This window comes from Medicago truncatula, chromosome 4 (assembly GCF_003473485.1).
Source record: "Medicago truncatula cultivar Jemalong A17 chromosome 4, MtrunA17r5.0-ANR, whole genome shotgun sequence".
NCBI lineage: Eukaryota > Viridiplantae > Streptophyta > Magnoliopsida > Fabales > Fabaceae > Medicago > Medicago truncatula.
The window spans coordinates 52,911,895-52,939,170 of NC_053045.1; the positions used below are offsets into that span (position 1 = coordinate 52,911,895).

The 27,276-nt window shown below is 33.2% G+C and overlaps 4 protein-coding genes across 5 annotated transcripts; 1 reads left to right on the forward strand and 3 right to left on the reverse strand.

Annotated features, from left to right (window-relative positions):
- Window positions 1–7,054: 7,054 nt before the first annotated feature.
- On the reverse strand, window positions 7,055–7,546 carry LOC11446576 (40S ribosomal protein S9-2). The gene has a single exon (XM_003609000.4). It carries the CDS (start codon window positions 7,505–7,507, stop codon window positions 7,157–7,159), a length of 351 nt encoding a protein of 116 aa, XP_003609048.2. The 5' UTR covers window positions 7,508–7,546; the 3' UTR covers window positions 7,055–7,156.
- A 6,839-nt stretch (window positions 7,547–14,385) lies between these two features.
- Window positions 14,386–18,490, forward strand: LOC11446577 (microtubule-associated protein RP/EB family member 1A). Its single transcript, XM_003609001.4, has 8 exons — window positions 14,386–14,700; window positions 14,822–14,890; window positions 14,989–15,075; window positions 15,895–16,001; window positions 16,245–16,378; window positions 16,516–16,592; window positions 16,939–17,052; window positions 17,944–18,490. The coding sequence occupies exons 1-8, from the start codon at window positions 14,593–14,595 to the stop codon at window positions 18,118–18,120; spliced, it is 873 nt and encodes a 290-aa protein (XP_003609049.1). The 5' UTR covers window positions 14,386–14,592; the 3' UTR covers window positions 18,121–18,490.
- Window positions 18,491–20,940: 2,450 nt separating this feature from the next.
- Window positions 20,941–22,826, reverse strand: LOC11442797 (HVA22-like protein a). 2 transcript variants are annotated; one of them, XM_003609003.3, is made up of 5 exons: window positions 22,580–22,826; window positions 22,452–22,478; window positions 22,209–22,331; window positions 21,366–21,609; window positions 20,941–21,284 (listed from the first exon to the last, which is right to left on the reverse strand). In XM_003609003.3, the coding sequence occupies exons 1-5, from the start codon at window positions 22,648–22,650 to the stop codon at window positions 21,228–21,230; spliced, it is 522 nt and encodes a 173-aa protein (XP_003609051.1). In that variant the 5' UTR covers window positions 22,651–22,826; the 3' UTR covers window positions 20,941–21,227. The 2 variants fall into 2 exon arrangements, with proteins under 2 accessions (XP_003609051.1, XP_013457896.1); XM_013602442.3 differs by lacking the exon at window positions 22,452–22,478 and having other exon boundaries at window positions 22,580–22,822.
- A 1,984-nt stretch (window positions 22,827–24,810) lies between these two features.
- Window positions 24,811–27,019, reverse strand: LOC11438092 (transcription factor bHLH47). Its single transcript, XM_024780922.2, has 5 exons — window positions 26,814–27,019; window positions 26,426–26,521; window positions 25,929–26,047; window positions 25,596–25,723; window positions 24,811–25,342 (listed from the first exon to the last, which is right to left on the reverse strand). The coding sequence occupies exons 2-5, from the start codon at window positions 26,470–26,472 to the stop codon at window positions 24,962–24,964; spliced, it is 675 nt and encodes a 224-aa protein (XP_024636690.1). The 5' UTR covers window positions 26,473–26,521; window positions 26,814–27,019; the 3' UTR covers window positions 24,811–24,961.
- Window positions 27,020–27,276: the final 257 nt, after the last annotated feature.

The following is a 27,276-nucleotide window of genomic DNA, read 5'->3' on the forward strand; positions in this document are numbered from 1 at the left end:
TAGAGTTCTTTGATAACTGGAAGATTTTTATATAACTTAGAAGCGAGAGTGAAAATTTAATGACTAAATTGATTGTGTATTCTTAGAATTAGAAAGTCTAATCAAGAGGAGCTGAGATTCGAAGCCAGTACTTAGGGTGTTATCATGGGGTGACAACCAACCTTGAACCTTGACAGATTGGACGCACACAAAAGTGCAACAATTTCAAGGACGCATTCATCAGTTTGATGAACAAGGAGAGTAGCGTAACCACCTTGATCAAGGTATGCGTGCTACTTAGGTAAGGATCCAGAGGGTAATTCCCTTTCTTTGAACAAAGAAGGTGATTTTCTATGTTGCAACTACCAGCAAGAAAATCTCTAACAGACACCTGAGGGAGTTGTGGTAAACAAACAGATGGACTTGTGTTTTGTGGCACATGAACATGAGCATTTCCAGGATAAACAAACATACACCACAGATTTGATTGAACTAATATTTTTATATTAAGGAAGGAACTTGTGCCGGATTTGAGTTTCTACCAACAGTCCCAGGATACTAGAATAAACAACACACAAACAGTTGTTTTTATCAGGAGGATGAAAAGAAAACAATAACAGATAATTCAAAACCAACCTTAATTTGTGATTAAAATGTCAGGAGGAGTACAAATCACAGACTATATCATCCAACTAACTAGTATAAAGATCAAGCAGATCATTAATGCAAGTTTCACAGTTATAAGTTCTCAAAAGGCACAGGAAAGTCCTACACCATATGAAGCATAGTTGGATCAAAGTTTCGGTTGGATACACAGGTATACCATCAAAATAAGCAATATCAAACAGCTAAATAATATTCTCTTACACGCAGCATCAAGTAAAAGGTTCAATTATCACAAAGATCATCAAATGTATTGGAGCAAAACTTAATACTTAGAAAAGAAAGGATAAAAAACAACATGTCTCGAGCAAAGATTTCCTCACACAATAAACAGGGATGGAAAATGGTAAAAGTCATTTGCATGATAGAAAATCTAAAGTCTAGGACAGATATAAAAAGGCTAGAGCAAGGATCTAAGCAAAATGAAATCATAATTTAATCTTCATCCTCCTCATCACCGTCACCACCGGAAGCCTTCTTGGCTGCAGCCTTTAAGTTCTTTCACTTCACACGACCAGGAAGACCACCGCCGAAAGGACTTGTGAGTGAAAAGTCAATGTGCTTCTGTGAATCAACCCTCACCATGAAGGATGGGATGTTCACCACCTGCCTCCCAACCCTATGAAACCAAAAATGACATTATCATCCATTCCCAAACATATTTCATTAATACTAAATAGAAAGAAAAAAAATTAAACAAAACTCTAGGGACCCATAAGCATACAGCAAGTGAAAAATATAATTGAGGATCTATTCAAAGTTAAGTAAAGAAATAATCTCTACATTTCTCTTTTATTTCGTTCACACTAACAAGTATAGTTTTAGAGGAATGATATTTGTACAACTAATCCTAGACAACTTTTGTGACAATTACTTTTCCTCTCTTCTTATTGGATAAAAACAACAGAGAGAAAGAAGAAGAAAGGGAATAAAAACACATGTGAGAATGAAAAAGAGGGTCGTTCTAAAAGTTGTCAAAAAGTGGTTGTTCAAATATCATTTCTCATAATTTTAGGTGTAAATAGTTTAAAATTACACATTTCAGAAACCATGGTAAAGGAGACCTCCATTACTTAATGATATCTACTTCTTTTGATACATAGAATATATTGATGAAAATTAATGATACCCTAACAGCCACTACAAAAGATGCAAGTAAAGAAAGAGTTACAGACAGTTATGAGGTAGTATATGCAAAACATGTATTGAATTAAAGGAAACAAGCAAAGACTTCTAATCCTGTAACTCTAGGAGGATACAAACAATAGATCAATAGACATTTGCAAAAGGCTAAAATATGGTTTTGATCCCTGCAAATATGTCTCGTTTTGGTTTTAGTCTCAGTAAAAAAAATTGTTGTTTTTGGTCCCCGCAAAATATTTTGTTTTTGAAAATAGTCCCTCTAGAGACTATTTTCAAAAGTAAAATATTTTGCAGGGACCTTTTTAAAAATTAAAAGATTTTGCAAGGACTATTTTTTAATAAATGGGTTCAGTTGTGCCACGTGTGCAAATCATCACAAAAGTGGCGCCATAGACCAAAACCAAAATTAGGCATATTTGCAGGGACCAAAAACAACAAAAAAAAAATTTACAGGGACTAAAACCAAAACGAGGCATATTTGCGGAGACCAAAACCATATTTTAGCATTTGCAAAATAATACATTTATAAGCACAAGACACAGATAGCGTGGAAACTAAACAACAATGCAAACCCAACATTGTCACAGACAACCAATGATCTAATCACACAACAACATTTAGTAGAAAAATACTTCGCACGTGAGAATGTTTTTCAAAATGACACAGGGCCTGTTTGGATTTAATCATATCTATTCTTTTATCATTCACTAGAAAAACAATCTCTCAAAACAATTTCAATGATATTCGCTCTACAACGACGATAGAAAAGGCAGAAATTATATATTTTAGAAATTGCGTGCTCCATTTAATTTAAAATTTAAATAAATGGAGAGAATCCTTACTCGTTTTGATTGAACAATGAATTTATAGTGAATAGCTTCAGATTTTTTAATTAAAAAATGGGAAGCACTTAGACCAAGAACAGGAGACTGCAGCGATGACAGTCAGCATTATGTAGAGTGAAACTTGCTACTAAAATAGCTCGTTGTGCAGATGACATTCAGGCAGATGAAATCACAACAATTTTAAACATTATGCAGCACAAGTAATTTCATGAGCTACATATGTCGCAGGAAGTTCTATTGACGTTCCCAGAAAAACAGAACCAAACAAACAACAGTAAGAGCTAGGAACAATAAATTGACAACATGCATACATGTTCCGATTTAACCAACAAAAATCTTATAACTCATTTTCGTTTATGTTCAGAATGTCATCTTTAACATGGCATACAACAAATAGACTATCATTCAATTAACTGGATGCTCAAAGCAAAAGTATTTTATTCATGTTCATAGTTCTATGTTCCCATCACAAACGAGGCCTATGATACTTTCCATTATAATATCAAAAACATAACCAGGTCCAGGTGCATTCAGACTGCAATATTATCTCAGAAATGCCATTAAACCTATAGCCTTCAATTAAATCTAAGAGAACACAGAGGAAGCAAAACTTAATATTTGGAAAAGAAGTTGTAAAAACAAAATATATCAGCTAAAGTTTTAACTCACCCAAGAAACGGTAGCAAAATTGTAAAAATCATCCATGATAAATAATCTAAATAGTCTAGACATAAATAAGAAGGAAGGTGCAAGATTGAAAGCAGCAGAAATTATATATTTTATCTTCATCCTCCTTGTCTTCATCACCACCGGACGCCTTCTAAGTAGCAGCCTTAAGGTTCTTTAACTTCACGCGACCAGGATGACCAAAATCAAGAGAATTTGTAAGTTAATTATTTAATCTTCATCCTCCTCATCTCCATCACCACCGGAAGCCTTCTTGGCTGCAGCCTTAAGGTTCTTTCACTTCACGCGACCAGGAAGACCACCACCAAAGGGACTTGTGAGGGAAAAGTCAATGTGCTTCTGTGAATCAACCCTCACCATGAAGGATGGGATGTTAACAACCTGCCTCCCAACCCTGTGAAAGCAAAAGCGACATTATTATTAATTATTTCCACACTTTATAAATACACTCGCATTAGCATTGGATCATCAAAACTTAGACTGAAATTTTGGTAGTAGATGCAAAACATGTATGAAATAATAAGAAATTAAAGTGTTATTCCTTCCAAACATTGCTCCAAAAAGACAGTATTATTTCTTCGAAACATTGCTACAAAATCAATCTTCTTCGAACATACATTGTCACAACAACATTAAATAAGACAACACAAAATTGCGCAAACACATAAAGCATCATGTAACGCCCTCTTTGAATTATTTGATTTATTTGATTGTTTTAATAAGTTTAGAATATATTTATATGATTATGTGATTTATTAAGTGGCTTATTTTATTATTTAATGGAATAGGATTTGAAAATAAAATAAGATTAAAGTTGTGGGGGCTGTTTTGGAAATTAGATGAGTGATATTTTGTTAAGTTATATGTTGATATTTATTAGTGAAATATATATGTTATTTGTTGTAGAAATATATATGATTTGTTGTAGAAATATATGTTATTTGTTGTAGAAATGATTTGTTGTAAAAATATATGTTATTTAGTGTAGAAATATATATATGTTATAGAGATATATTTATTATTCGATATAGAAATATTATATATATATATATATATATATATATATATATATTAGAATAGAATATTGAGATTTTGGGGAGATTTGGATATAAGAGAAAAATAAGTAGGTTAAGGATTTATATAAAAGGGGAGAGTTAGAATTAGAAAATAAGGATTTCGTACAAACTGTTTTTGGGAGAAAAGGGGAGAAAATGAGAAGTCAGAGAAGAACCAAGAGGAAAGGTTGTCGATCGTTAATCTTAAGGTAAGGGGGAGACTAACTTTGCAATTCTATTAAGTATGTGAATCAATGGTTAGGTTTAACAGGATGAGTTTTAGAGAAATCGAAAAGTAGGTTAAAATTGAAGAACTAATGATTAAACGGTGGAAGCTTGTTAGATTGATCTAGAAATTGTTCCTAGACCTTAGATATTGATTATGATGAATTCTAGAATCAAGATTAGGCTTAAAACCATGAGAATTTATGATTTTTGTGAAAAACTGCACTTCTGCCCGTAGCGACATTCATCGCTCACCTCCCGAGCTATGATCCTCGCCACGGCGAGTGATGAACTTCATCGCTCGCCTCGCGAGCAAACCTTACCCGCCTTGCGAGTTGCACGTTGCAGCTCGCCATAGTGAACAGATGAACTCGCCTAGCGAGCTTGACTAGAGAGCTTGCAAGATTCCGTGATTTTGACTTTTGAGTTGATCCTTATATGTTTTTGAGTGCCTGAACATATCTAATAATGATTAGGAAAGAATGTAGAATGAGATTGAACCTGGAAAGATTTTAGAATGAAACTTTGGGAATCTGACCAGAACTCGCCATGGCGAGCAGAGGCTCTCGCCTCGCGAGTGACCCAGTTACAGAATGCTTGTTTAGGATTTTGCGATCTTTGTCGCACGAGTCGTTGAGAGTTGAACCTTGTGGTAGTTATGAATATTATATATAATATTAATGATGATCTGTGAAGCTGATTTATGATGATTTTATGTTGTTTATATTGTGATATAATTGTATATGCATTACTTGAATTATATGTGAATAATTGAGATGTTATTGACTTGCATTTGACATTATTATGTCATGCTGTTTTTGTATACTGCTTGTGTTGCTGTTGTTATTTAACTAAGCTGCATGAGTCGGTCTAAGTTGATTAAGATGATGAAGTTCCAAATTATTGGATTATATAAGAGGTTGTCGATTAAAGATGTTTAAGAGGTCGAATCCATGGATTAGCATTTCATTGTTGGTGGCTTGATGCCCTGGAGCCTTTGCTCAGTTGATGATTTTAAGAAAAGAAGTGTGACATTCCGTTTATATGAATTACTCTGATTAATTAAATGAAATTTTTACGTTGGGAAAATGGGGTGTTACACATCACACAACAAAACCAACATCAACTAATCCAAACATCATCCACATCAAACAACACTGTTGAGTAAATTCACTATCAAAATAAGCAAAATCTATCCAATATCATTGACATGGATGCTCGTTAGTCTTAATGCTAATATTAATTATCTATTTTTGTTGACGAAATTCCATCAGGTGAACTAGAACTAGGTTTAGATGCTATCATGCTTTTTGGGTCAGTTTTCAACACCATCTCTACCTACTTTACGTACCAGCAAAACAATCAAGTAAAAAAACATAGTTTCACTGTATACATAATTAACACAAGCATCTGAGCTGATTGTCAAAAGCATATGAGCTGTGTTTACAAATATAATGTTACGGTAAGTCCTAATGATTATACCCTAAACAAATTAACAAAACATTTGTATGATTATATTAAGGACATGGATCCGAAGCCAAAAAAACATCGACCAGTTCCAATTGAATGATTAACTACAATGAAAAGTGTGATTCATGACAACATATTGATATATATAATGATTCCTGATAACATGAAATCAAAATTATAAATTAACTTAGATGCGATAAAATTACCAATGTGCCTCTGTCAGATAAGAACCCTAGCATGGTGAATGGACTTAGGGGGTGTATTGGATTGAGATTTTAAAAGATTTTAAAATACTTTTTTGTTTTATAAAAGTCTTGTGGTATTCAATCAAGATTTTTAAGGAATATAAAATATTCTTGTGGTATTCAATTAGGATTTTCAAGATTTTTTAATGAGCAATGAAATTCAGTGGTATTCAATTGAGATTTTGCATAACTTAAAAATTGTCTACGGGTATTCAAAACTCTACGGATTTTAATGGATTGTTGTGAGTAAAGGATTTTGTGAGATTGTTTAGTGTAAAATGTACCTACTAACAATCTCACACCTAGCCTTGAGATTTTTCTATCTCCCACACATAGCCTTGAGATTTTGTAATACTCTTCCAAATTTTTTTTATTTTTATTTTTTTTACGTTTCTTCCAAATTCTTTTCTGTTCTACTATAACAATGGCAGGTTATATATTTTGTTTGACAAACTTATTGTCGAAATCATCATGCCTCTAACTTGCACTTTTCTTAATATAACTTTTACGTTCATTGATATTATAATAATTTTTCTACTTGCATTTTTCTACTTATAACATGCATTTTTCAATCAAATTATTATAATCAATAAACTAACATAACTTTTTGAAGAAATATTACACTCATTGATTCAATGTTTTTTTTTTCGGTTGCTTGATTTATAACTGTACCTTTGTTTTTTGAGATTTTTAAAGAATCTTGATTGTAGAAAGTCTTTCAAAAAAAGTCTTTTAAAATTCCATAAAATCAATACAAACAAAGTCTTTTAAAATCTTTAAGATTTTTTTTATCAAAACAGTCTTTTAAAATCTCAATCCAATACACCCCTTAGCCATGCCAGATTTAAACACAAAGAGTCTGAAGACGACACTCGAGAAAATTCTCAACAGTGAGAGCCAAGACATAATCGAGCTTGTTCTGAGTTTCATCAAGCAAGCCATGCTTAAACATCCTCCTCAAAAGAGCTTCACCCTCGAAGATCCGACGAGGGTTCTTTTCATCCAGTGTCAAAAGTGTTCTAGCATTGTTACGGATACGGCTAAGAGCGTATTGAACCCTCCACAGCTCTCTCTTACAGCGAAGACCATACTCTCCGACGAGCTTCAACTCAGCATCCAAACGCTCCTTCTCGTATGGACGACGGGGCTTCTTGAAAGTTTTGCCATAGTTTCGGTAAAACGCAACGTGAACCATGTTTGTTCTCCGATTTGTCGCCGCTGCTTGCTGCTGCCGCCGGTGTAGGTTTTTGTGAAAATGATGAAATGGTGAGCTTTATGCTTTTAAATCATTCAAAATCCTAATCTCGGCTGGGCTTTTCATTTTAATAAAAGCCCACTTTCGAAACTATTGGTATTTTTCAAATGGTTACTGTTTTTTTTATTAACATCCCCTTTTTCAAGTCAAATATGTTGGAACTCTAATTTATTACTTACTAGTTTAAAGCCCCGGTGTTGCCCGGGTTTGATATTAATGTACGAATACACGTGTAAGTATATTAAATTGAATTTATTTAAATTTACAACTATAATAATATCTTAAAAATAAATATAAATGGTGAGATGAATGTCTAATGCAAGAATAAAAAGTGTACCAAAATCAATAATGAATTAGTCCAAGTGGTAAGAGTTTTAGGTCCCTTTAAACATGTGGTCATGATTCGTGGCTCATGCATATGAGACAAAAAAATCGATTGAAAGCGAAGAATCCACCTTTTGTGCCCCATTGATTCTTGACGGAGATTAGTCATCTCTACCAAGAATTTGTGAACCAATATCATGTTTACCCAAAAAAAAAAAAAAGTTTAACAAATAAATAGGCAAAAGACATATAAATTAACTTTTTAAAAAAAATTATACGGCTTCACAATGCTTATAGTTTTATAAAATATTCTATATTCATAGAAAGTTGTTTTAAATTTATGGTTGTTATTAGAAATTAAGATATTTTTTATCTCATAACATATTACATCAATTCCCTAAAAATAAAAACATATTACATCAATCAACGTAGATTGATATTGTATTTCTTTTTTATAATAATATAGATTGATATTTTGTGTAACAGCCTGATTTTCGCTGTATTTAATTTTAATACTCTATTTTAAATCAACCCATAATTTATATTAACATATTTTTCTTACTCCTTTTCATTGAATAATGTTCATCAATTTTCTAAGAATCATCGTGCATACATTCAAGTTTTATACCACCATTAAGGGGATTTGTAGCACTTTCTTTGTACTCTTTTATGTCTTAATCATGATTATTGTATGTCTATCTCGGTGAAAAACGATAGTCTTAAGGTTTAGAGAGAAGTGATTACTCCCTTTGTCCTTTCTTATAGAAATAGTTTACTAAAAACCTTTTGTCCCTTGATATAAGACTATTTATAAAATTTCACAAACATTGATCATTACTTTTCCAGAAATAGTCCTATTTAAAGCAATGTCTAAATCTCAGTAATACCTCCGCCCAATGGTGAAGTTTTAGCATGGGAAAGGGAAGTTGTTTTCTACCATGAAAAAGTTGTCTTTATAGCCATGGATATATTGATTTTTAATTTGAATGGCTGAGATTGATTTTTGGTAACCTACAAGTAACTTTTTGCTAACAAAAAAGAATACCCCACCACAGATAGTTGTTTAAAATTTGAAACTAAAAATATTAGGTTTAATTGCACTTTTGGTCCTCTATCTTTTTAAAAGTTGCGATTTTAGCTCCATAACTAATTAAAATACAAAACAGTCCCTTATGTATTGGATCTTTGGTAGTTTTGGCCCCCAAGGCCAATTTTGACTTGGTCTTCGTTGATGTGCAATTTAAAATAAATAAATATTTTTTAAAAAATAAAAAATATTTTTTTTAAATTTTAAAAATAAAAAATTTATTTTTTAAATAATAAAAAAATACACGTGTGCGTTGACCGAGTCAAAATTGACCTTGGGGGCCAAAGATCCAATATATAGGGGTTGTTTTATATTTTAATTAGTTAGGGGGACAAAATTGCAACTTTTGAAAAGATAGGGGACCAAAAATGCAATTAAGCGAAAATACTATTATAAAGAAAAACTAAATAATGCCAAAAGGTTTTGAAACCTAATTAAGGATTTCATTCACTCTCACATGCAGGATCTCATTTCCAACATTTCTTATTTTGAATTCAAATAAAAGTTACACATGCTTGGTCGATGAGCGATGTCATGGCAAAGTAAATCTTGGAGAAAATTTGGATGAATACTACCAAAATATAAAGAGGAAAAATATATTTGGTTAAAGTTATTCAAAATAAAGTGACAAACACCACCTAAAAACTCACACATAAAATAAAAATTAGGGATTCGACCACAAAAAACATCTAACCTAATAGTCTCAATATTGTAAGTTGAACTATGTCTTATCGACATAATAATAAATGCATTCTGCCTATTTGTATGTGGGGATGGTGACAAGCTCTTCACACAATTAAATGATTCACCAACTCAATTTTTTATAAAAAATGAAAAGATTCTTAAAAAAAATCCTAATTTTATTATTAATGTTGAAGCTAGCTTAAGAAAATTTAAAAAACAAAAAGGGACATAATAATAGAATAACTTTATTTCTGAAGTTTTCTTTAAAAAAAAAATTAGAATAACTTTATTTCTGAAGTTGTTTAGCAAGATACGATCATAAACTTTGACTATATAATATATATATTGGGTTTGCTACAATAGACCTACTCCTTTGTGAAGTTGTGGGGTAATAGTTATGATGAGTTGCTCTTTACAAATTCATTCCAGACCTTACTTCTATCGTGTGTGAGATCAAAGTTGTTTTGATGAAGTTGTGGGGTAACTGTATATAAGTTGTGCTACTGTATTGTCCATATTATCAAATATTGATCAATGAAATCAATAAATTCAATTTCTTCAAATTATTTGGCTAGTTTATCCTGTGAGATTCAATGGCTTCATTACCTCCTTGTTGACCTATACATTCCTATCAGATCTCCTTCTTCAGTTTATTGTGACAATGCATCAGCGATTTATCTTGCTCATAATCCTACCTTTCATGAGTGTATAAAGCATATTGAGATTGATTACCATGTAATTAGAGAAAAGATTCAAAAGGGCACCATTCACCTCTTATCAGTTCCATCATCACCTCAACTTGCTGATGTATTTACTAAACCCCTTCATGCCACCTCGTTTCAAAGCTTCATTTCTAAGTTGGGACTTTGCAATCTGTATAGTCCAACTTGAGGGGCAGTATTACCATTTATCACTCGTAATTATAGTCGTTCTTGTATTTAACTTAGTTAGTCTCTTAGTCTTTCATTAATTTAATTAGAATTAAAATAGTCAGTTCCGTAATTGTTTTGGCTAGCTAGCTTTTTTTCCATTGTATATAAGTTGTGCTACTGTATTGTCCATGTTATCAAATATTGATCAATGAAATCAATAAATTCAATTTCTTCAAATTACTTCTCTCTGCATACCAAGACTATGGTGCATTGAGTTGCCAACATAATTGAGATGTCGACGCGCTACCATAATGCAACCTTCTCCAATTTGCTTTGAAAAAACTTATTTAACTATTTGTAAAATTTATGTTGCTTTTATTTGTTAACAATGATAAAATATAATGTTGGAATAATGAATTGTCTTGCACTTTCGGAAAAAATGAAACTGTCAAAAAAAACTATTTTCATTATACTTAGCTTGCACTTTGTCTCCAACACACTGACTCAATTTAGAAGTTATTTTTCTAATGTTATGAAGTAAACCTAACACAAATTTTTAAAAAATTAAAAATAGAAAATGTTTTTGTCAAATAATAGACTCCTAATTTTCGACCAATTTAATAAACAACGTTTTTAACGATGAAAATGAAACAACTGATGGTTGCTTTTTTGTAACCCCAGTTCCTTTTTTGCTGTTGAGGGAAACTTAAACTAGTTTCGACTCTTAAGCAAAGACTGCTAGCATTGTCCTTGTCCCCTAAACATGTCTAAAGTCAAAAGTCTAAACTTCCTATGATGTATTGTCAATTGTCATTGCCAACGTAAAAAAAAAAGTGATATATTCCTTTAAAGAAAAATGATACTAGATTGCTGATGTAAGCATTTTCCTACGGTCAACCGTTTTCTTTCAACAAAAAATTAAATGAAATACATATTTTTTGAACTGCAAATGAAATGTATTTTGTTGGTTTGATTTTGTGCTTGGTCCGTAAAATACAAGGTTTCTTTGGGTTTTTAGTTTCTTTGATCTTGGTAATGGTAACTGATATTCATTTAAAGATGCTTATTATTTGTTAATTCATGTGGAGTTGAAAGTGTTATCTTCACTTACGTATATTATATAAAATAAAGTATCTTTGCTAAAGACGTCCGTATTTGTTTGATGTCTTTTTCACAATAGAATCCTAATCAAGGATAATTGTGTTCGTTGTGAAATTTTACATGATAGTCATCGTCTCTATTTCGGAGGTTGTGGATGAGATGAATTTGCTTAACATTTGTTTGGTTGGTAAAATTTGGGTTCTAGTTTTAAATTGGCTTGATATTAATAGTGTTCTCTCTAATTCTATTTCTGATATTGCACTCAGTTTGATGGTATGGTTTTGTGTTCTTAAAAAAATAGGATCAATTCTTTATCTTATAGCGTGCTTGTGTTTGAAATATATTTGGAAGGAGATAAATTAGTGTTTTTCAAAATAAGGAGCTTTTGATTCAACAAGTGTTTTATGCAATGAAAGTTTTAGTCTTTGGGTGGCTAAAATGTAAGTTTTGGAATTTATCACTTGATTTGTAAATTTGGTGGGTAAATTCCTTAATTTATCTTGGGATGTTCACTTCAACTCTTTTCAGTAGTTGACTTGACTTTGTAGTACATTTATTTGACTTTTTTTTTTTTGTTACAATTCTATGCATATCTTAGGCTGAGATTATAACTATTTATGATAATTTCATATTAGTTTCTTAAAAAAAGTGTCAAAAAACAAATAATACATCGAATGTACAAAAAAATGTAAAAGGAATATATTTTTTTTTTTACCGAAACAAAGTTAACTATTATCATTAATCAATCAATATTCAATACAAGAAGGATAAAAAAAAAAAATACGGTGACTAACCCAAGAACATGCCGTCATAGCTAAACTATGAGCAACCATGTTCGCTTGTCTGCTAACAAACTTCACCTCGAAGTTGGAATGTAAAGATAACTGATAAATAATAATAGAAACAATAACATAGAATTCTAAATCACCGTGGCCCGAAAACGATAGAGTTTGCACTAGAGTAAATGAGTCGGACTCGAACACAACCCAATTTCATCTGTTTGCATTAGCAAAGTAAAGGATCTCGAGTAAGGCTATTGCCTCCCCTCCAAATAAAATAATAATTAAATCTACATAAACTAGAATATAAAAACACAACAAATTAAAATTGAATACAAACAAAATTTAACAGGCAAGTAAGAAAAAGTAAACATGAGTAAAGCAAAGGAATCAAGTAACCAAAAGAAAAAGTTACGTTAATGAATATAAAACATCAAAATGCAAATTATATCGGGCAAGATAGGGAAAGAAAATAAAAAACAGCACAAGAAAGTACACATAAATTTTTTCCTCTCAAAAGCGCAAAGCATAAGGACAGTTTTGAAATTTAAAAAGGAAATTGATAATATTGAAGGAAAATTTTATAGGGATTAAAAGTTGAAGAAAAATTTTAAAGGAACTAAAATAAAAAGTTGACATATTTATAAGATTAAAAATATATTTAACCCAAAAAAAATTATTACACAAAAAACTTTTGGTGCCGTAGAAAAGTTGCGGAAATACTAGAAGAGAGAAAGTACACAAACTAAAAAAAAGCATTAATTAACTTAGAACAGAAGTAGGTGGAATCCTCAAATAAAAAAAGCAAAAGTAGGTGGAAAAGAATAAAAAAAAGATAGAGACGGACCACACAAATAATATATTTTTTTCCAAAATGGAAAGAAACCGGCAAAAGTTGACCTAATTGACAATAAGACATCCATCAACTTTAGATTATAATATTATTATCTTTAAAATTGCCAAATGGCACCAAATATTAACATGAGGTTAGCAATATAAAAAAGACACGGGTTTGAAGCAGTAGTTAAACAGATAATTAACATTAAGGATGTGTTTGGTTTAGAAGAGAAGTTGTGAAGAGAGAAATAAGTGAGAGGGAGTATGGGAAGAGAGAAAGAGATGAGAAATATAGTAGATTTGATGGGTTGTTTGGTACAAGAGAAAAAGAAGAGAAATATAGAAGAAAGAAGTGTGTTTAATTTTTAAAAAGACCAAAATATCTTATACTAAGAAAAAAAAAATTGAAAATTTTATCATATATATTTCAATTTAATTTTGTAATGAAGTTAATGTAGTTTATTTTAATTTAACTTAATTAAGAAATTAAAATAATTTTTTTAAACAGAAATAAATATTATATTTACTTGTATTTTTACTACAAATTGTTTTTACTACTACTTTTCTCTTGTGTTGCTTCAACGTTGCTCCATTAGCAGTTCATGCCTGCAGCCTCCACCGGCAGTACCATTGGATTGGTGTTGAATGCCATGAGAACTTTGTAACATTTGAAGGCAAGGGCAAAGTAGGAATAACAAAGACTAGAAACTTTTCTCACCCCTTTCTTCCCTACTTTGGAGAGAAGATTAAAGTGGTGGGCCCTACAGTTTTTAAATCTCTCTTCCCTATTTCTTTGCATTCCAAACAAGAGAAAAGTATCATCTCTTCTCTCTTTCTCTCTTATCTCTTTCTCTCTTCCCTATTTCTCTTCAACCAAACAGAGTGTAATAGACCAAGAGTAGAACGTTCCAAATGAAATGATTGGTCTTTTTTTAGTTTAATCAAAGTTTAGAATTTAAATCCGAAAACATGTAGAGAACTACCTTAAAACTCGTAGTAAAGTTTATCATCTATTCTATCATATATTTGAAGCATTCATTTTTAAAGCCAATGATATATACTCTACATGGAATTTGTTAAAACAAAATATATAATCTACATGGAAAAATTATTTTTGACAAAAAAGTAGTTAGAATTTTAAATTGAACTAGTTATTAAAAAATTGGCTTCGCACCATTTACCAAGAACGTTACGCGTTATAGAGTTGAAGAGTGAGAGTAACTACAAATTCAGAACACCGCAGCACCATACTTCACACATTCGATTTCTTCAAAACACTCTCATTTTCTTCTTCTTCTTCTTATTCTCTTCAATCTCAATTTTCTCTTTCTTTCTGCGAAAATGGCGACGAATATAGGTATAATGGATAGTGCATACTTTGTCGGCAGGAACGAGATTCTGAATTGGATCAACAACCTACTTCAGCTCAATCTCTCACGCATTGAAGATGTAACCAAATCCTAACCCTAATCCTTTTTGCATGTTTTTGCTAATAAATTCATAGCAGCTTCTAATGTACTTTATGTATAATATTGTATTTAATGCTGATCTTGTTTATGATATTGGTTAGGCTGCATCTGGTGCTGTACAATGCCAAATGATGGATGTGACTCATCAAGGAGTTGTTCCAATGCACAAGGTGGTTGTTACATTGTTATGCTTTAATTTTCTTTTGTGCTATTTTGTGATTTTTTTTATTTTTATTTTTTTAATTTTGTAATGTGGGTTTTATTATAGGTTAATTTTGATGCGAAGACTGAGTATGATAAGATCCAGAATTACAAAGTTCTGCAGGATGTGTTCAACAAGCTGAAAATTGATAAGGTATCCGTATCTTCTCATGATCACGATTTACGATACGTTGAACTTATGGAAATAAGCTAAAAAACATTTTATAAATATGTCATAAGCTGTTTTCATTAACTATCTATCATGGAAAGCTTATGGAAATAAGCTAAAAAACATCTTATGAATATGTCATAACCTGTTTTCATAAGTTCTCTCAAAAGGGTCCCAAGTGCTTATGCCAAAAGATAAGTTCAAATAAGCCAATCGAAACAGGCTCTTAATAGCATATCAAATGCTTGTATTTCTTCTGTATTGTGATATAACTGTAATCAGGGGACTGATTGTGTACAGTTTTTATTTTGATTTTATTTTCTTGTATCTCATCTCATTAGTTAGGACAAATTCTGCTTGCCTATAAAATACAACTATGCTTCCTCTTTTTTCAACTTGGTATCTGATTGCTCTGATTTGAGGACATGTGAATTATGGGCCAGCCATGCTTCCATTGTGAATAATGTGTTTCTCAAGGCCTAGAAATTCTATTGATGGATAATTTGACGGCATTTCATTATAATTCCGATCAACTGTTTTTTATTGATGCTTCCTTGTTTCACAACCCATTCTTGCAGCCCCAATATTTATCATCAACCCTGCATCACTGACATACTCTAATATTGGGGAATTATCTCTTTAGGCAGGTCGGCTAAGGCTACAATAGGAATTTAGAGAAGGAAATTTTTTATGTGTAATATGATTTTTATGCTCAGTCCCATTTTTATTGGTTGGATAAGTTTTATGCTGAAATGTGAGCTTTTATATAGTGGCTCTTGGCTTAACATGACTATCATTTGACAGCATATTGAAGTTAGCAGGCTTGTTAAAGGCAGACCTTTGGACAACTTGGAGTTCCTCCAATGGCTGAAACGTTACTGCGATTCTATTAATGGCGGCATTATGAATGAGTATGCTACTTGCTCTGAGTATCTTTGTCATCATTGAAAAGCTCCAAATATTAACGTATCTACATATCTTGTATGAATATGTAATTGTAGTATCAGTTCTTTAATACGTGTACACTCACACATCTTTTAAAATAATTAGAAATGCAATATTATGACATGCATTCATATTTCTCAGTGTACTGTGTAGTTAATATTGTCAAAATATTTTCATTTTATTTTTACTTTTTTTATTTTATTTTGTAGGAACTATAATCCTGTTGAGCGAAGAGTTAAGGTCGGCAAGGACCGAAGTTCCCTGAAAAAATCAAAATCACTGCAAACCAATATTATGAATAATTCTGGCTCAGGCAACACACTGGGTCCTAATAGAACCTCTGGTTAGCTTCTAGTTCCTGGTGGTTTCGATTCCAAGATGTTCAACATTTTGCCTAATGGTTTTACAACATGAATCCTTTCCTTTTCTCATCTCTTTTCTTTATTTCCTTCCCTTTTTGGTTGTTTTCTTTGAGTATAGTGGCCAAGCCATTCAGGTCAAGTGGAGGGGCAGGTGGGGATAATTCTTCAGCAGAGATTCAGACTTTGTCCAAAGAGGTATATGCGTTAGGTTCCATATGCTAATAACAATTTTTGGAACTGCATACATAACCTAAGAAGTCCATGAAGTGTTACCAAACGGTGCAAAGTCTGTTTCCAGTTATTTGTATATAATTTTATACCAGGTCATTTTCTTCATGTATTTAAACTTTATTGATTTCCCTGATGCTCCCCTGTGGTATACAATATGTCTGCTCTCACATTCTTAGTCACCTGAAAAATTGCTTGTTCTTTTATGAGTATTGCCACTAAAAGTGTACCAATTGATATATTTCTCGGGAAATTTTTACCTCATTGTTTGTCCGTTATTCCCTTCTTTACTCTTTCATTTCCTGTTTCACAGATTACTGATCTCAAATTTACAGTGGACCGCCTTGAGAAAGAGAGAGACTTTTACTTCGCAAAACTACGGGATGTAGAAATCATATGTCAGACTCCAGAAGTGGAGGATATCCCTGTAAGAAATCTAATAAAGGCGTGCATTGAAGTTGAAATCATATGTTTTAGTATGCTTGTCGTCATGCCTAATTTGACTGTTGTTCCATGTGATGTAATCTCTGATTCTGATCATTTAGCCAATAGTGTTGAGCCGACCCCACTTAGTGGGATAAGTCTTGGTTGTTGTGGTTGATCATTTAGCCAATAACAAATTTTCTTTTATCTGAATTTCATAATTACTTTATGGTTGACTGGGGATGGGACGGGACTATAGTCACCGCCAGAGTTTTTGCTCAAAAAGTTGATGGTTCTGGCATTGACATGGATCTTGTTAAGTGGATGGGATGGTGAATGGTTAACCTAAAACTTGAACTATAATTTTTTTTGGTAGACTGAATTATAAATTTTAGGGTGAGCGATTTTGCAGTAGCGTTTATTTTGATTAGTTGGAGGATAGCAGAATAATTGAACATAGAGGAAGACTTAGAAGTTAGAAAAACTCACTGAAACCAGTACACATTATCCAGATCTAATTTTTAGTCTGTTTGAAGATTTTTTTTTTGACAAGTGATAATAATGTCATTGGATCTATATAGTTGCAATTAGGGGGGAAAAGGCTTTGGGGACTTTTGTTATCTGGGCCAACTTGTTTATTCTGCTTCTTTAACCATCACAAGGATCGTAACTCTGGCTACATTTCTCAAGCGGTATTAAAATGTATTAGTGTTTGAAACTGCTTACTGTAATATTTACAAATAAATTCATTCTTAAACCTGGGTTGGTAGCCCAAAATACCTTCAGAACATGGTCAGTCATAAAGTATTTGCCCATCAGTGTAAAAGTCAAGCTGAACTTTCTTTCTAAGAATAAAAAAATAAATGTAATCAATTGTTACATGCTCTCTATGCAGGTTACTGTAGCAATTAAGAAGATTTTGTATGCCACTGATGCAAAGGAATCAGCACTGGATGAAGCTCAAGATTATCTTAATCAAGCAATGAATGTTGAAGAAGCTCAAGACTACCCAAGTCAAACTATGAATGCTGTTGAAGCTGAAGCAGAAATTGAAGTTGATTCCCAAAACTAGCTCCTTGCTGGTATGCCAAGACATTTGCTAGCCTCTTTTTAAGCAAATTCAATTCTGTCTTGCAAGTCGGGTGGTGATCTGCACTCTCCTATGGGCATAGAATACCATGTAATGAAAATTGTCATATATTGTGTTTGTTTACTTGTAGCCTAGATGGATAATCACATGATAAATGACTGGTCTTTACAATTGTAGATTTCATCTATTCGTCTTTTCATCATTATATAAATAACTTCTCTAACGAAGATTGCTCAAGGAATGGAAGTTTCCTAGCCACAATATATTTACTGATTTGTTTGTCTGTAGTTTGAAATTAGCCGCCAAGCTTAAGCTTTCTTAATGTATGATCTCAGATAATTGTCATTCAAAACCACTCAGGTGCTTTATGTGTCCAATATCGATTCTCTGCGAATTATTCAGTTCATCTAGCAAGCCCCTGCCACATCTCTGTTTCTACATATGTTGTTTCATTTGATTTGGACTGTCAGTTGCTTCTTGTCGTCTATGAAGAATCATACCTCTGATCGAACTTCTTAACCATTTATTGTCGTGCTAGCTGTTAACTGTGTGATGAATGACCACACTCGTAGTCTAAGTCTATTAATAATATGTTGACAATTAATAGTAATGCCAATGTACAGCAGAATTTTCCTACGTAGTTGAGATTTTTTCAATGTTTCTTCGATGATGATGACTTGCATGGTATGACGTTAGGTTTAAATGGAAAAGGTTGAGGATACAGCCTAGATTGTCAAGGTTGACACTTATCTGATGGCTATTCAATTGTAACCATTCAAAGAGAAAATACGTGTATATATTTAGCTGTTACTGATACTGAATCCATTGATCACAATTCATAACTTTCATTCTCTTATGGGCATCAAATTTTCAATTCCTTCGTGCCTTTACACTTAATTAGGATGGCATCGGAGGTAAAGCTTAAGTTGCATCTCTGTTTCTTTCTGTCTCTGCAACTCCTCCAACCTGCCTTGCATCCCTTTCGGTTTCAGTGCTGCTCTTCACATTTGAAGACTCTCTCAATCCTTACTTCTTCTAGTTTCGGCACCCCTCAAACAGTCCAGGATAGAGAGGTGGGAGCAAATTTAAGGCACTCACATAAAGGATTTAGTTGGGGGAAGACAGTTTGATTTCTCCATGCATGTTTTTACTATGCAATTCTGATTTGTACGATGAAGGTAACAATCTGAACATTTGATTTGATGTGAAAAATGTTGGTGAAATGAAACTAGACAAAACGGAAATCATAACTTCGTGGAAGCTAAATTGGACTTCGATAGTGGATGATTTCAAAATGTCCTTGAAAGCTCGCTGATGATTTAGAATTATATTGGAAATCCATGTGAAGGAGAAGCAAATATATTGTTCGGGAAAGTATGGCCGGGACAAAACTACAATTTTTGGTTAGAAGTATTATACATGCTACTAATCTGAGCCCTTTATTATTTTAGATGGTATATTCATCGTGGTTCACTGTAGACCATATATAATTAGTAGTCCACTCTAGACGCCACCAGAGAACAATGATTGACAATGTTAATTTGGTGCAAGGACTATATGACTTCAAGCCCCGCCCAAACAAACAACTTTCAAGTTTCTATATTTTAAAAATGTGATGCTGACCTATTCTGTTCTTTTTTCTATCTTCTGGCAGCCTGTAGCCCTCTAGTAAGTTATATTCATATTCAACAGCAAACACATCGTTTTCCTCTCATCGCTCAACTTTGCTTCTTCAACAATTAAGCTCATCTACTTTCTTTAACAAACCATATGCTCTCACTCACAACCATCATCATGGATTGACTTCACCTATGTGTCAACCTATCCACCAGTTTAGTTTTGAACTTTCGGTCTTCCATCAACTACTGACCCATATATCTGAATCTGAGCCACGCCATCAACAAGAAGAATCACCAGAGCCTGATCTCGATCTAGTAGAAAACATGTACCGACACATCCTGTTTCGTTCTTGTACAACATATGCAGGTACTGGTAGGCAAGTAATGAACACTCGGTGAGAATAAGGGGGTTAATAGTGAATGGGCGAAACGAGTCTTAACCACTGCAATTCGTCCTTCTTTGTACAACCCTCTCTTCTTCCTGTCCAAGGCTAGAGAGTGGAGTAGAAGATCTTTCAAGAAAACTCCTATTCTGTTTGCAGGTTCGGATTTTAAGAAAATTCATATTCTGTTTGCAGGTTCGATTTTGCCACCACTGGCATTAGAGATTGGCTATGCAATCATTATAATTGGCAAAGCAAACATTATCCGTTGAGCGTATTGCATTGAGAATGGAAGATTATTTGTGACACTTGGCTTGGATAATTTCATTATGTGCATGACATTTGTTATGGATTATGGAGGAAAACTTTGGCTAAACAAAGAAACGAAAGGGGGGCTGTCTCTTTGTTGAAATAACAATCCTTAATTTTGCTGACTTTACACTTTACTCATTTAAAGATGACAAATCCTAACATAGTATAATAATTTAAACATTTGTTCAATGTATATTTATCATAAGAACTTCTGTATAAACTAACAAAACTAAAATATGGATAGACACTAGATAATCGATTTTTATGAACTATCTTGCAAGCTAATAAAAGTAAAAGCTATAAATAACTTATGAACATGTTTTAAGCTATTTTTTGAAACTCTTCCAAACACCATTGTATGTTTTTTTTTTTTGTTGCTGCAAAAGACACTACTGATAAGTATTCTTTAAAACTCTTTCAAACACTTACAAGAGTGTTTATGACTTTATAGTTTATGTCATGTGTTCGAATAAACGCTTTCAAATGAATTATTTTAAACACACCCATACTTTAATAATGATGGCTTTGTTACAGTAAAACACGAGAAAATCAACAAGTTTCCACTGTCGTACCAACATTATCTATATATCATGTGTCATAAATCATAACCATTAAACACAACATAGATGACTAATCCTATGATAGTTACACGACAAAAAGGAAAGGGTGACAAAAAACTTAAATATCTCCTCGGAAAACATAAACTAAATCAGTAACATGCTAACATGTACACGAACCCCCTTATCCACAAGAGACAGAAGCTGCAAGATTGCATTCAATAGGTCTCATCATACATTGTATGGTGACTACTGCCCCATTTAGATTTATCAGCCTGCAGAGTAATGGCACAGTTAGTACAACATAATCAAAACATAATAATTCTATAATAACCAAGTGTTGCAGATGTAAATACCCTATGGATCAGATTCTCAAATGCTTCTGTTCCATTCTCTTTGATGTACTTCTCTGCAGCAGTTATAATGTCATCTTGTTTCGTGAAGACGTCCTTTTTCCTTGGAACATACCAGATGTTAATGGTCTGAGGATTGGCCAAGAAGGGTCTTACATAATGCTCATAAACGTAAGCAGCACCAGTAAAATAAGGAAGGACCAACCAGCAGGTTAGAATCAGCTTTGCATATGGCCATATAGGAATCCTGCAATATATATTGTGAAAATTCAACCGAAAGTTTAATGCTTTCCCAGCCCTTTTAAATATACTCATAAAAAAGAACTCATATAGAGCTTGATGCAATGCAGATAAGGCATTACATTACATCCAGTTAAATTAGAAAGTATATTTTGTATCGAACCTTATACGACTATTCTACAATATTAGTAACCACATTGGAAAGGACAAAGCATTGATCTTGTAGCTCAGATTCACAAATAGAAAGAAAACCTAAACGAAACATGCATTCAGGTTCATTAGTGTCACTAAAATACTAATACTAATTAGCACAGCCAAAGGGCCAATGCACATATACAAAGACCTGCTTGTGAAAAGTTACTGAACGTAGAACATAAATAGTGATTGATAAAAATATTTGGACATGATCACAAACTAGAATAACCCTACAGATTGGAAGGTAACCAAAGCCAGCTTACACACACAGATGATTCCTTAACCACTTTTTCTTAAGATATCTCAATAACATCCAGAATATGATACAACCAACAAAGCCTAAAATTTAAACTCTTAAATGTATCATCAAATTCACAAGTAAAAAACATAAAAAGGGTAGGTTAGGTATACCATTCAAGAATTTTGGCAAAAGTAAGTTCGAAAAGAGTGATCAATGAATACAGAACCCAATAGGTTAGCCACTGTTGATCATCCACAGGAGACTTGCTCTCAATTGCCCTAACTGAAGCATATCTGCAGCACACAAATCAATCCATTCTCAAACAATACCTTAACCCTTCACACAGGACAATGAAGTAAAAATCACTAATTTACAAATATTATTAATAAAAGGGGAATTGAGATTGTACTTACAGAGGATAAACAAGACTAATCACAGGTCTGAAATAGAAACACAAGTTAAAAAGAAGCACATTGGTCTTAATTGAAAAAAAGAGGAAAGTAAGTAAGGCACATTAGGGTTGTAAGAAAAAAAGACATACCCAGCAAGTACATCAAAATTTCTGAGAAGAACCATAAGAAAACTACCGGCACCAGATCCAGATCCACCCATCTTTGATCTTGTGTTACGTGTTTCTAAATTTGTATGTGGCTTCGATCGAACACTCACTCACGACACAACAGAGATGTTTTGGGAAAGAAAGATAAAGTGAGAGTGTGTGTAGTGTGAGTTGTTGCCTTGTTGGGCTTTGTATGAAACGAATAAGAAAAAAAGTGGACTGTTGTGGGAAAAATAAAGTAGAAGGAATATGTGTGTTTGTGTTTGTGTTTGTGTTTGAGTGATTTGAAGGATATACACCGTAGATTTGGGGAAAGGAGATTATGATTTGAAAGATGAATGGGATGGATTGCTGGACCACTGTGGTCTTCAGGTAGTCAAGCTTTTGGATAGGTGAGGTTCTAGTGGGTTCGGTCACCGACCCAAAATTTGTGGACCAACCAAATTACTGCTGCCGACTTCAATTTCTCCTTTTTTATATTTTTTACTGGGTTTCTAATATAAAACTATATTTACTCGTTTATGTATTTATAATTTTAAAGATCGAATATATAAATATTTATAATTATGTATTTAATTTATTTAAAATTGTTTTCCTCGCCGTTTTAGTTTACGACGTTTGTACGAAAATGTTTACAATTTATTTTTATGCCATGAATTATTTAGTACTTTTTTAAGAAAAAAAATGTAATTTTTAATACGGGCCAGCCTGTGTAAGGCTGGGCTCAGGTAGTATATTTTAAGCCCGTTTTTCAGCTGATTTTTTGGCCCGACCCGATAAATCCCGAAGCCCGTTAGGGCCGACCCTAAACGGGCTGGTCGCCTGTTTTGACAGCTCTATCCAATGGTAATCTCTTCCCATGATTATTTTGTGGGCCCCATTATGACACATTATCTTGACGCAACTCAATTATTTTTTATTCTAATGGTGAACTCTAAAGAACTCACATCGAGCCCTACACCTTTACTTCACATATTAATATTATATTCATATTTAATTTTATTACAACTCTAAGAGTGTTATCATTATAAAAATTGCAAGGCAACAAATAAGATGCTTCCTCTCCTCGCCCTTTCGAACAAGTCGGTCCTAGTTTTCTCTCTCTAAGTTTTCTCTTACAGTTTCTTCATTGAGGGGTGGTTTTGGGTCAATTCTTGACCTGAAATCACCTCTCTCTCTCTCTCTCTCTCTCTCTCTCTCTCAATCTAAATAAGTGATTTTCGCATAGATCTAGGTTTTTTTTTTCTTTGTGATTTCATTATCTAAGTGTGGTGGTTTGTTGGTTGTTGTCTTGTGCGGCGTTGTTTGATTTCCCGTCTTCGTGTGGTGTTCATTTGATTAATATTGAAAGATCGATTATTCAATCAAAGATTTGGGCGTCAACGTTGCAGATCCGAAGGCCATGGATATTCCGGTCACTTTAATTTTATCATATATTTTTGTAGGCATTGTGCCGTTATATGTTATTAACTTGGATGTTGTGAGTTTGTTCGCAGATTCATCCTTTACGTTTTTAGCGGTGTTGAATGATGTAATCTCTCGATTTAAATGAATGATTATCATTTCATTTTTGTCAAAAAGAAATTATTACAACTCTAAAGTACCGACCGGTAGAACGACTAGTTTGTTTATTGATTTTATAATCAAAATAATTGTTACCTTTTGAAGGCACGGTTACTCCACGCAGGCGCACTCCAACAAAAATTTTGCCAAGATAATGCATTTCCCATTCAATCATAATCGGAATCCATTCTACCAAAGTAGAGATAAAAAGTTGACCAGTTTCTTCTATCCCTATGTGTTGAAAACGAAAAAACGAAATTAAAGGTGACTTTTTTCCCATGTTCATTGTTCAGTCACTTCCCTTTAAAATCTTACCAAAAAGAAGTGTCAAGACAAGATTTCATCCCAGAACTAGAATAGACGAATCCACTCATTTCTGTGGCTCAATCATCAGACACGGTCCCAAGGAAAAGCACAATAAAATAATCTCCACAAAACCAAGGATCTTTTTTTCATTGCAGTCAATAATTCCTGCAACCAATCAATCAGTTGGATCCAGAACAAATGATGACTCACATCCTAACTATGGCAAATTGGAAACTTGAAATCTCAACCATATGATCTTCACCAACTGCCAAGATCATAGGCTACATCTTTTCAGCTCAGCTCATGGAAAAGAAAAAAATAAAAAGAAGTCGAACTAGCTCAACTCACAACTAAGGCACAATAGAATTGAGTAAAATTTTCTAAGATCATTGAATATATAAAATTTATACACAGCTCCAGACCAGCATTGCAATTAGATAAGGTAATTGGCTGGTTATAGCAATACATAAACTAGAACTCTACAAATTAACATGTTTAGCTAGAAGTTGGTTGCTCTCCAAGCAGTTGTGATGGCCATGAATCTGCTGGTGTGGGATACCTGGCATGAGGTTTACTGATAACAAGTGGAGGGTTTGGCGTGATCTCAGTAGGAGCTGGGTAAGCAGCTTGAAGATCGGGACGAAAGGGGACGACTAAAACAGTAGGTCCTTGCTGCAAGGTAGGATCTACGGTAGGCAATTGGAAACTCTGTCCTGAAAAAGTTGTCTGCTCTGGTGACTCAAGCTCTAATTGAGGAGGCGCATTCAAGTCAGGTTTAGATTGAGCTATTCTTGCCTGTATCTCGCCTTGAAGCTTCTCAATTTGAGTTTCTAGGCTACTATTCTCCTCCTTTAGCTCATTTTTCTCCATGGTCACCTGTCCAATTAAGCCAATCACATGAATTACACGCAGGTCAAATAGTGTGTTGATTTGTGACATCAAATTGTGACGTATTGCTAATCGGCTCAAGTAAGTAACTGGCCAGAATGCTGTAACACAAACGGAATGGATTTCAAGTAAACTAGCAAACAATAAAAGCTTTTCCACATAAACATCAAAATTCAACATGCAGTATTCTCAACAGGGTAAAATGATGGGATCAAAGGAGGGAAAAAAGTGCCAATCTTACATAATGAGATTCAGACAATAAAGAGACATTCTCTTTCTTGAGGGACTGGATCTGACAGAGCAAGTCTTTTAGCAGTCTAGAAGCTTCGATCAATATTGAAGCCTTTCCATTGTTCGGCTCACTGAGATCTATCCCCATCACCACCAAAACACCAAAAGAAAAGGGGGGGAACATGCACGTAAAGTCAAATTCGAGCAACATATCAGATATGGTACAGCAAGACAAAGTAAATATAAAACATAACTGTCATATCGAATGGAGCAAGCAGGTAAACAGTAAAATTTGAACATAGTGATGCGACTAAAGAAAAATAACAGAGGCATAAGAAGTTACCAAGAGCATTGGCAAGATCAAGGAAGAGTTCGTTCAAATGTTCACGCTTCATTTTCTCCCTTTCGGCCTTGTGAATTCTCTTAGGGACTTTCCCTTGCTTCATTGTACCAGGATCAGACCTGAGGTCAATCAAGCGTACACATATTGAGTCCAAAACCAAATATGTTGTTCCACAAAAACTATGCTATTGGTATCATGACTACTACTATCACTGTCACTACCATCACTGCTACTTCTAAGCAGTTATGGCTAAATCTAAAATTCGTGATTTTGCGACAAGTAGTAGTAACAATTACTGCCAGATGAAGTTATTAACAGCTTCAAAATTCAATCAAAGAAAACAAATAGATAGTTATATATTCAGTATTCATACCCAAACCAAGTAAATAAATCAAATTTATCACATCATTTCAGAAAACTTCTTCAAAGGAAAACAGTGAAAGAATGGAAGTTCAATATACTGTATTAACAAAAAAAACAATTTCTGAATCTCTAACCTGTTATTTGATGGCTCAATCATAGGAGCAACACTCTCCGATCCCATATGAACAAAACCAGCTATCCCTGTCTTCAATTCTTCAGCAACAATTTTCCTAAAGTACAAAAACAAAATTACTTCAATTTACACCCTAAACGATACTGATAAAAAAAACAAGGACCCAATAAATGAAATAAAAGGAATATGAAAAATCTGAATATTTTCATTTTAATTTTTCACTACTAGTGACAAAGTAAATAAAACCCATGCTTCCAGATTCAATCAATTTAGGATTATAATAAGCCAAAGTACCTAACTTTAATTTCCATAACATGAAATTCAATGGATCAAACAGAAAACGATCTAATCATAAAAAAAAAAAAAGTGATTTTTTTTGGCTCACCAACCTGGTTCGTGGAAGAATAATCAGAAGGAATGGAATTAGAATATGTTGATTGAAGTATGAATCAAGGTTGAAGGATGAAGAAGTTTGATTTGGAATCGAGAAATGAAAATGAAAGAGATTTTAATTTAATTTGAAATTAGAATTAGGGCAGAGGAGAGAGAAAAGAGGATTGGTTATTTTATGAGAAAGGAGTGTGGCGGGAGGATACCTGTCACACGAAGGCGCGTGGCAGAGTCATGTTCATTCGCTTCGATCATCTATCTCTAATCACTTCAGCACGTGTTCTTTGTCTTTTCCTTTTTTTTCCTTCCATTTTATTGAAATTCTATTGGATCAATTTCTTTCTTTTTTTTCTTTTTTTTTGGTCAAGGGATCAATTTCTTTCTTTTTTTAAAGAAAAATAAGACAAACTAGATGATGTCGTCTAAATGGTTGTTAGTGATATTTTATGTATAAGAATTAGT

Bases quoted from the DNA above. Each gene is read 5' to 3' on its own strand.
- LOC11446576 (XM_003609000.4), bottom strand. From the start codon at position 7,507: ATGGTTCACGTTGCGTTTTACCGAAACTATGGCAAAACTTTCAAGAAG.
- LOC11446577 (XM_003609001.4), top strand. From the start codon at position 14,593: ATGGCGACGAATATAGGTATAATGGATAGTGCATACTTTGTCGGCAGG. The intron at 14,891-14,988 runs GTGGTTGTTACA...GTTTTATTATAG, and splicing joins GAGTTGTTCCAATGCACAAG to GTTAATTTTGATGCGAAGAC. The intron at 15,076-15,894 runs GTATCCGTATCT...ATCATTTGACAG, and splicing joins ACAAGCTGAAAATTGATAAG to CATATTGAAGTTAGCAGGCT.
- LOC11442797 (XM_003609003.3), bottom strand. From the start codon at position 22,650: ATGGGTGGATCTGGATCTGGTGCCGGTAGTTTTCTTATGGTTCTTCTC. The intron at 22,479-22,579 runs GTATGTCTTTTT...TTTCTATTTCAG, and splicing joins AATTTTGATGTACTTGCTGG to ACCTGTGATTAGTCTTGTTT. The intron at 21,285-21,365 runs GTATTTACATCT...ATTACTCTGCAG, and splicing joins TTGAGAATCTGATCCATAGG to GCTGATAAATCTAAATGGGG.
- LOC11438092 (XM_024780922.2), bottom strand. From the start codon at position 26,472: ATGGGATCGGAGAGTGTTGCTCCTATGATTGAGCCATCAAATAACAG. The intron at 26,048-26,425 runs GTTAGAGATTCA...GATTGACCTCAG, and splicing joins ATTGAGCCATCAAATAACAG to GTCTGATCCTGGTACAATGA. The intron at 25,724-25,928 runs GTAACTTCTTAT...TGATGGGGATAG, and splicing joins TGATCTTGCCAATGCTCTTG to ATCTCAGTGAGCCGAACAAT.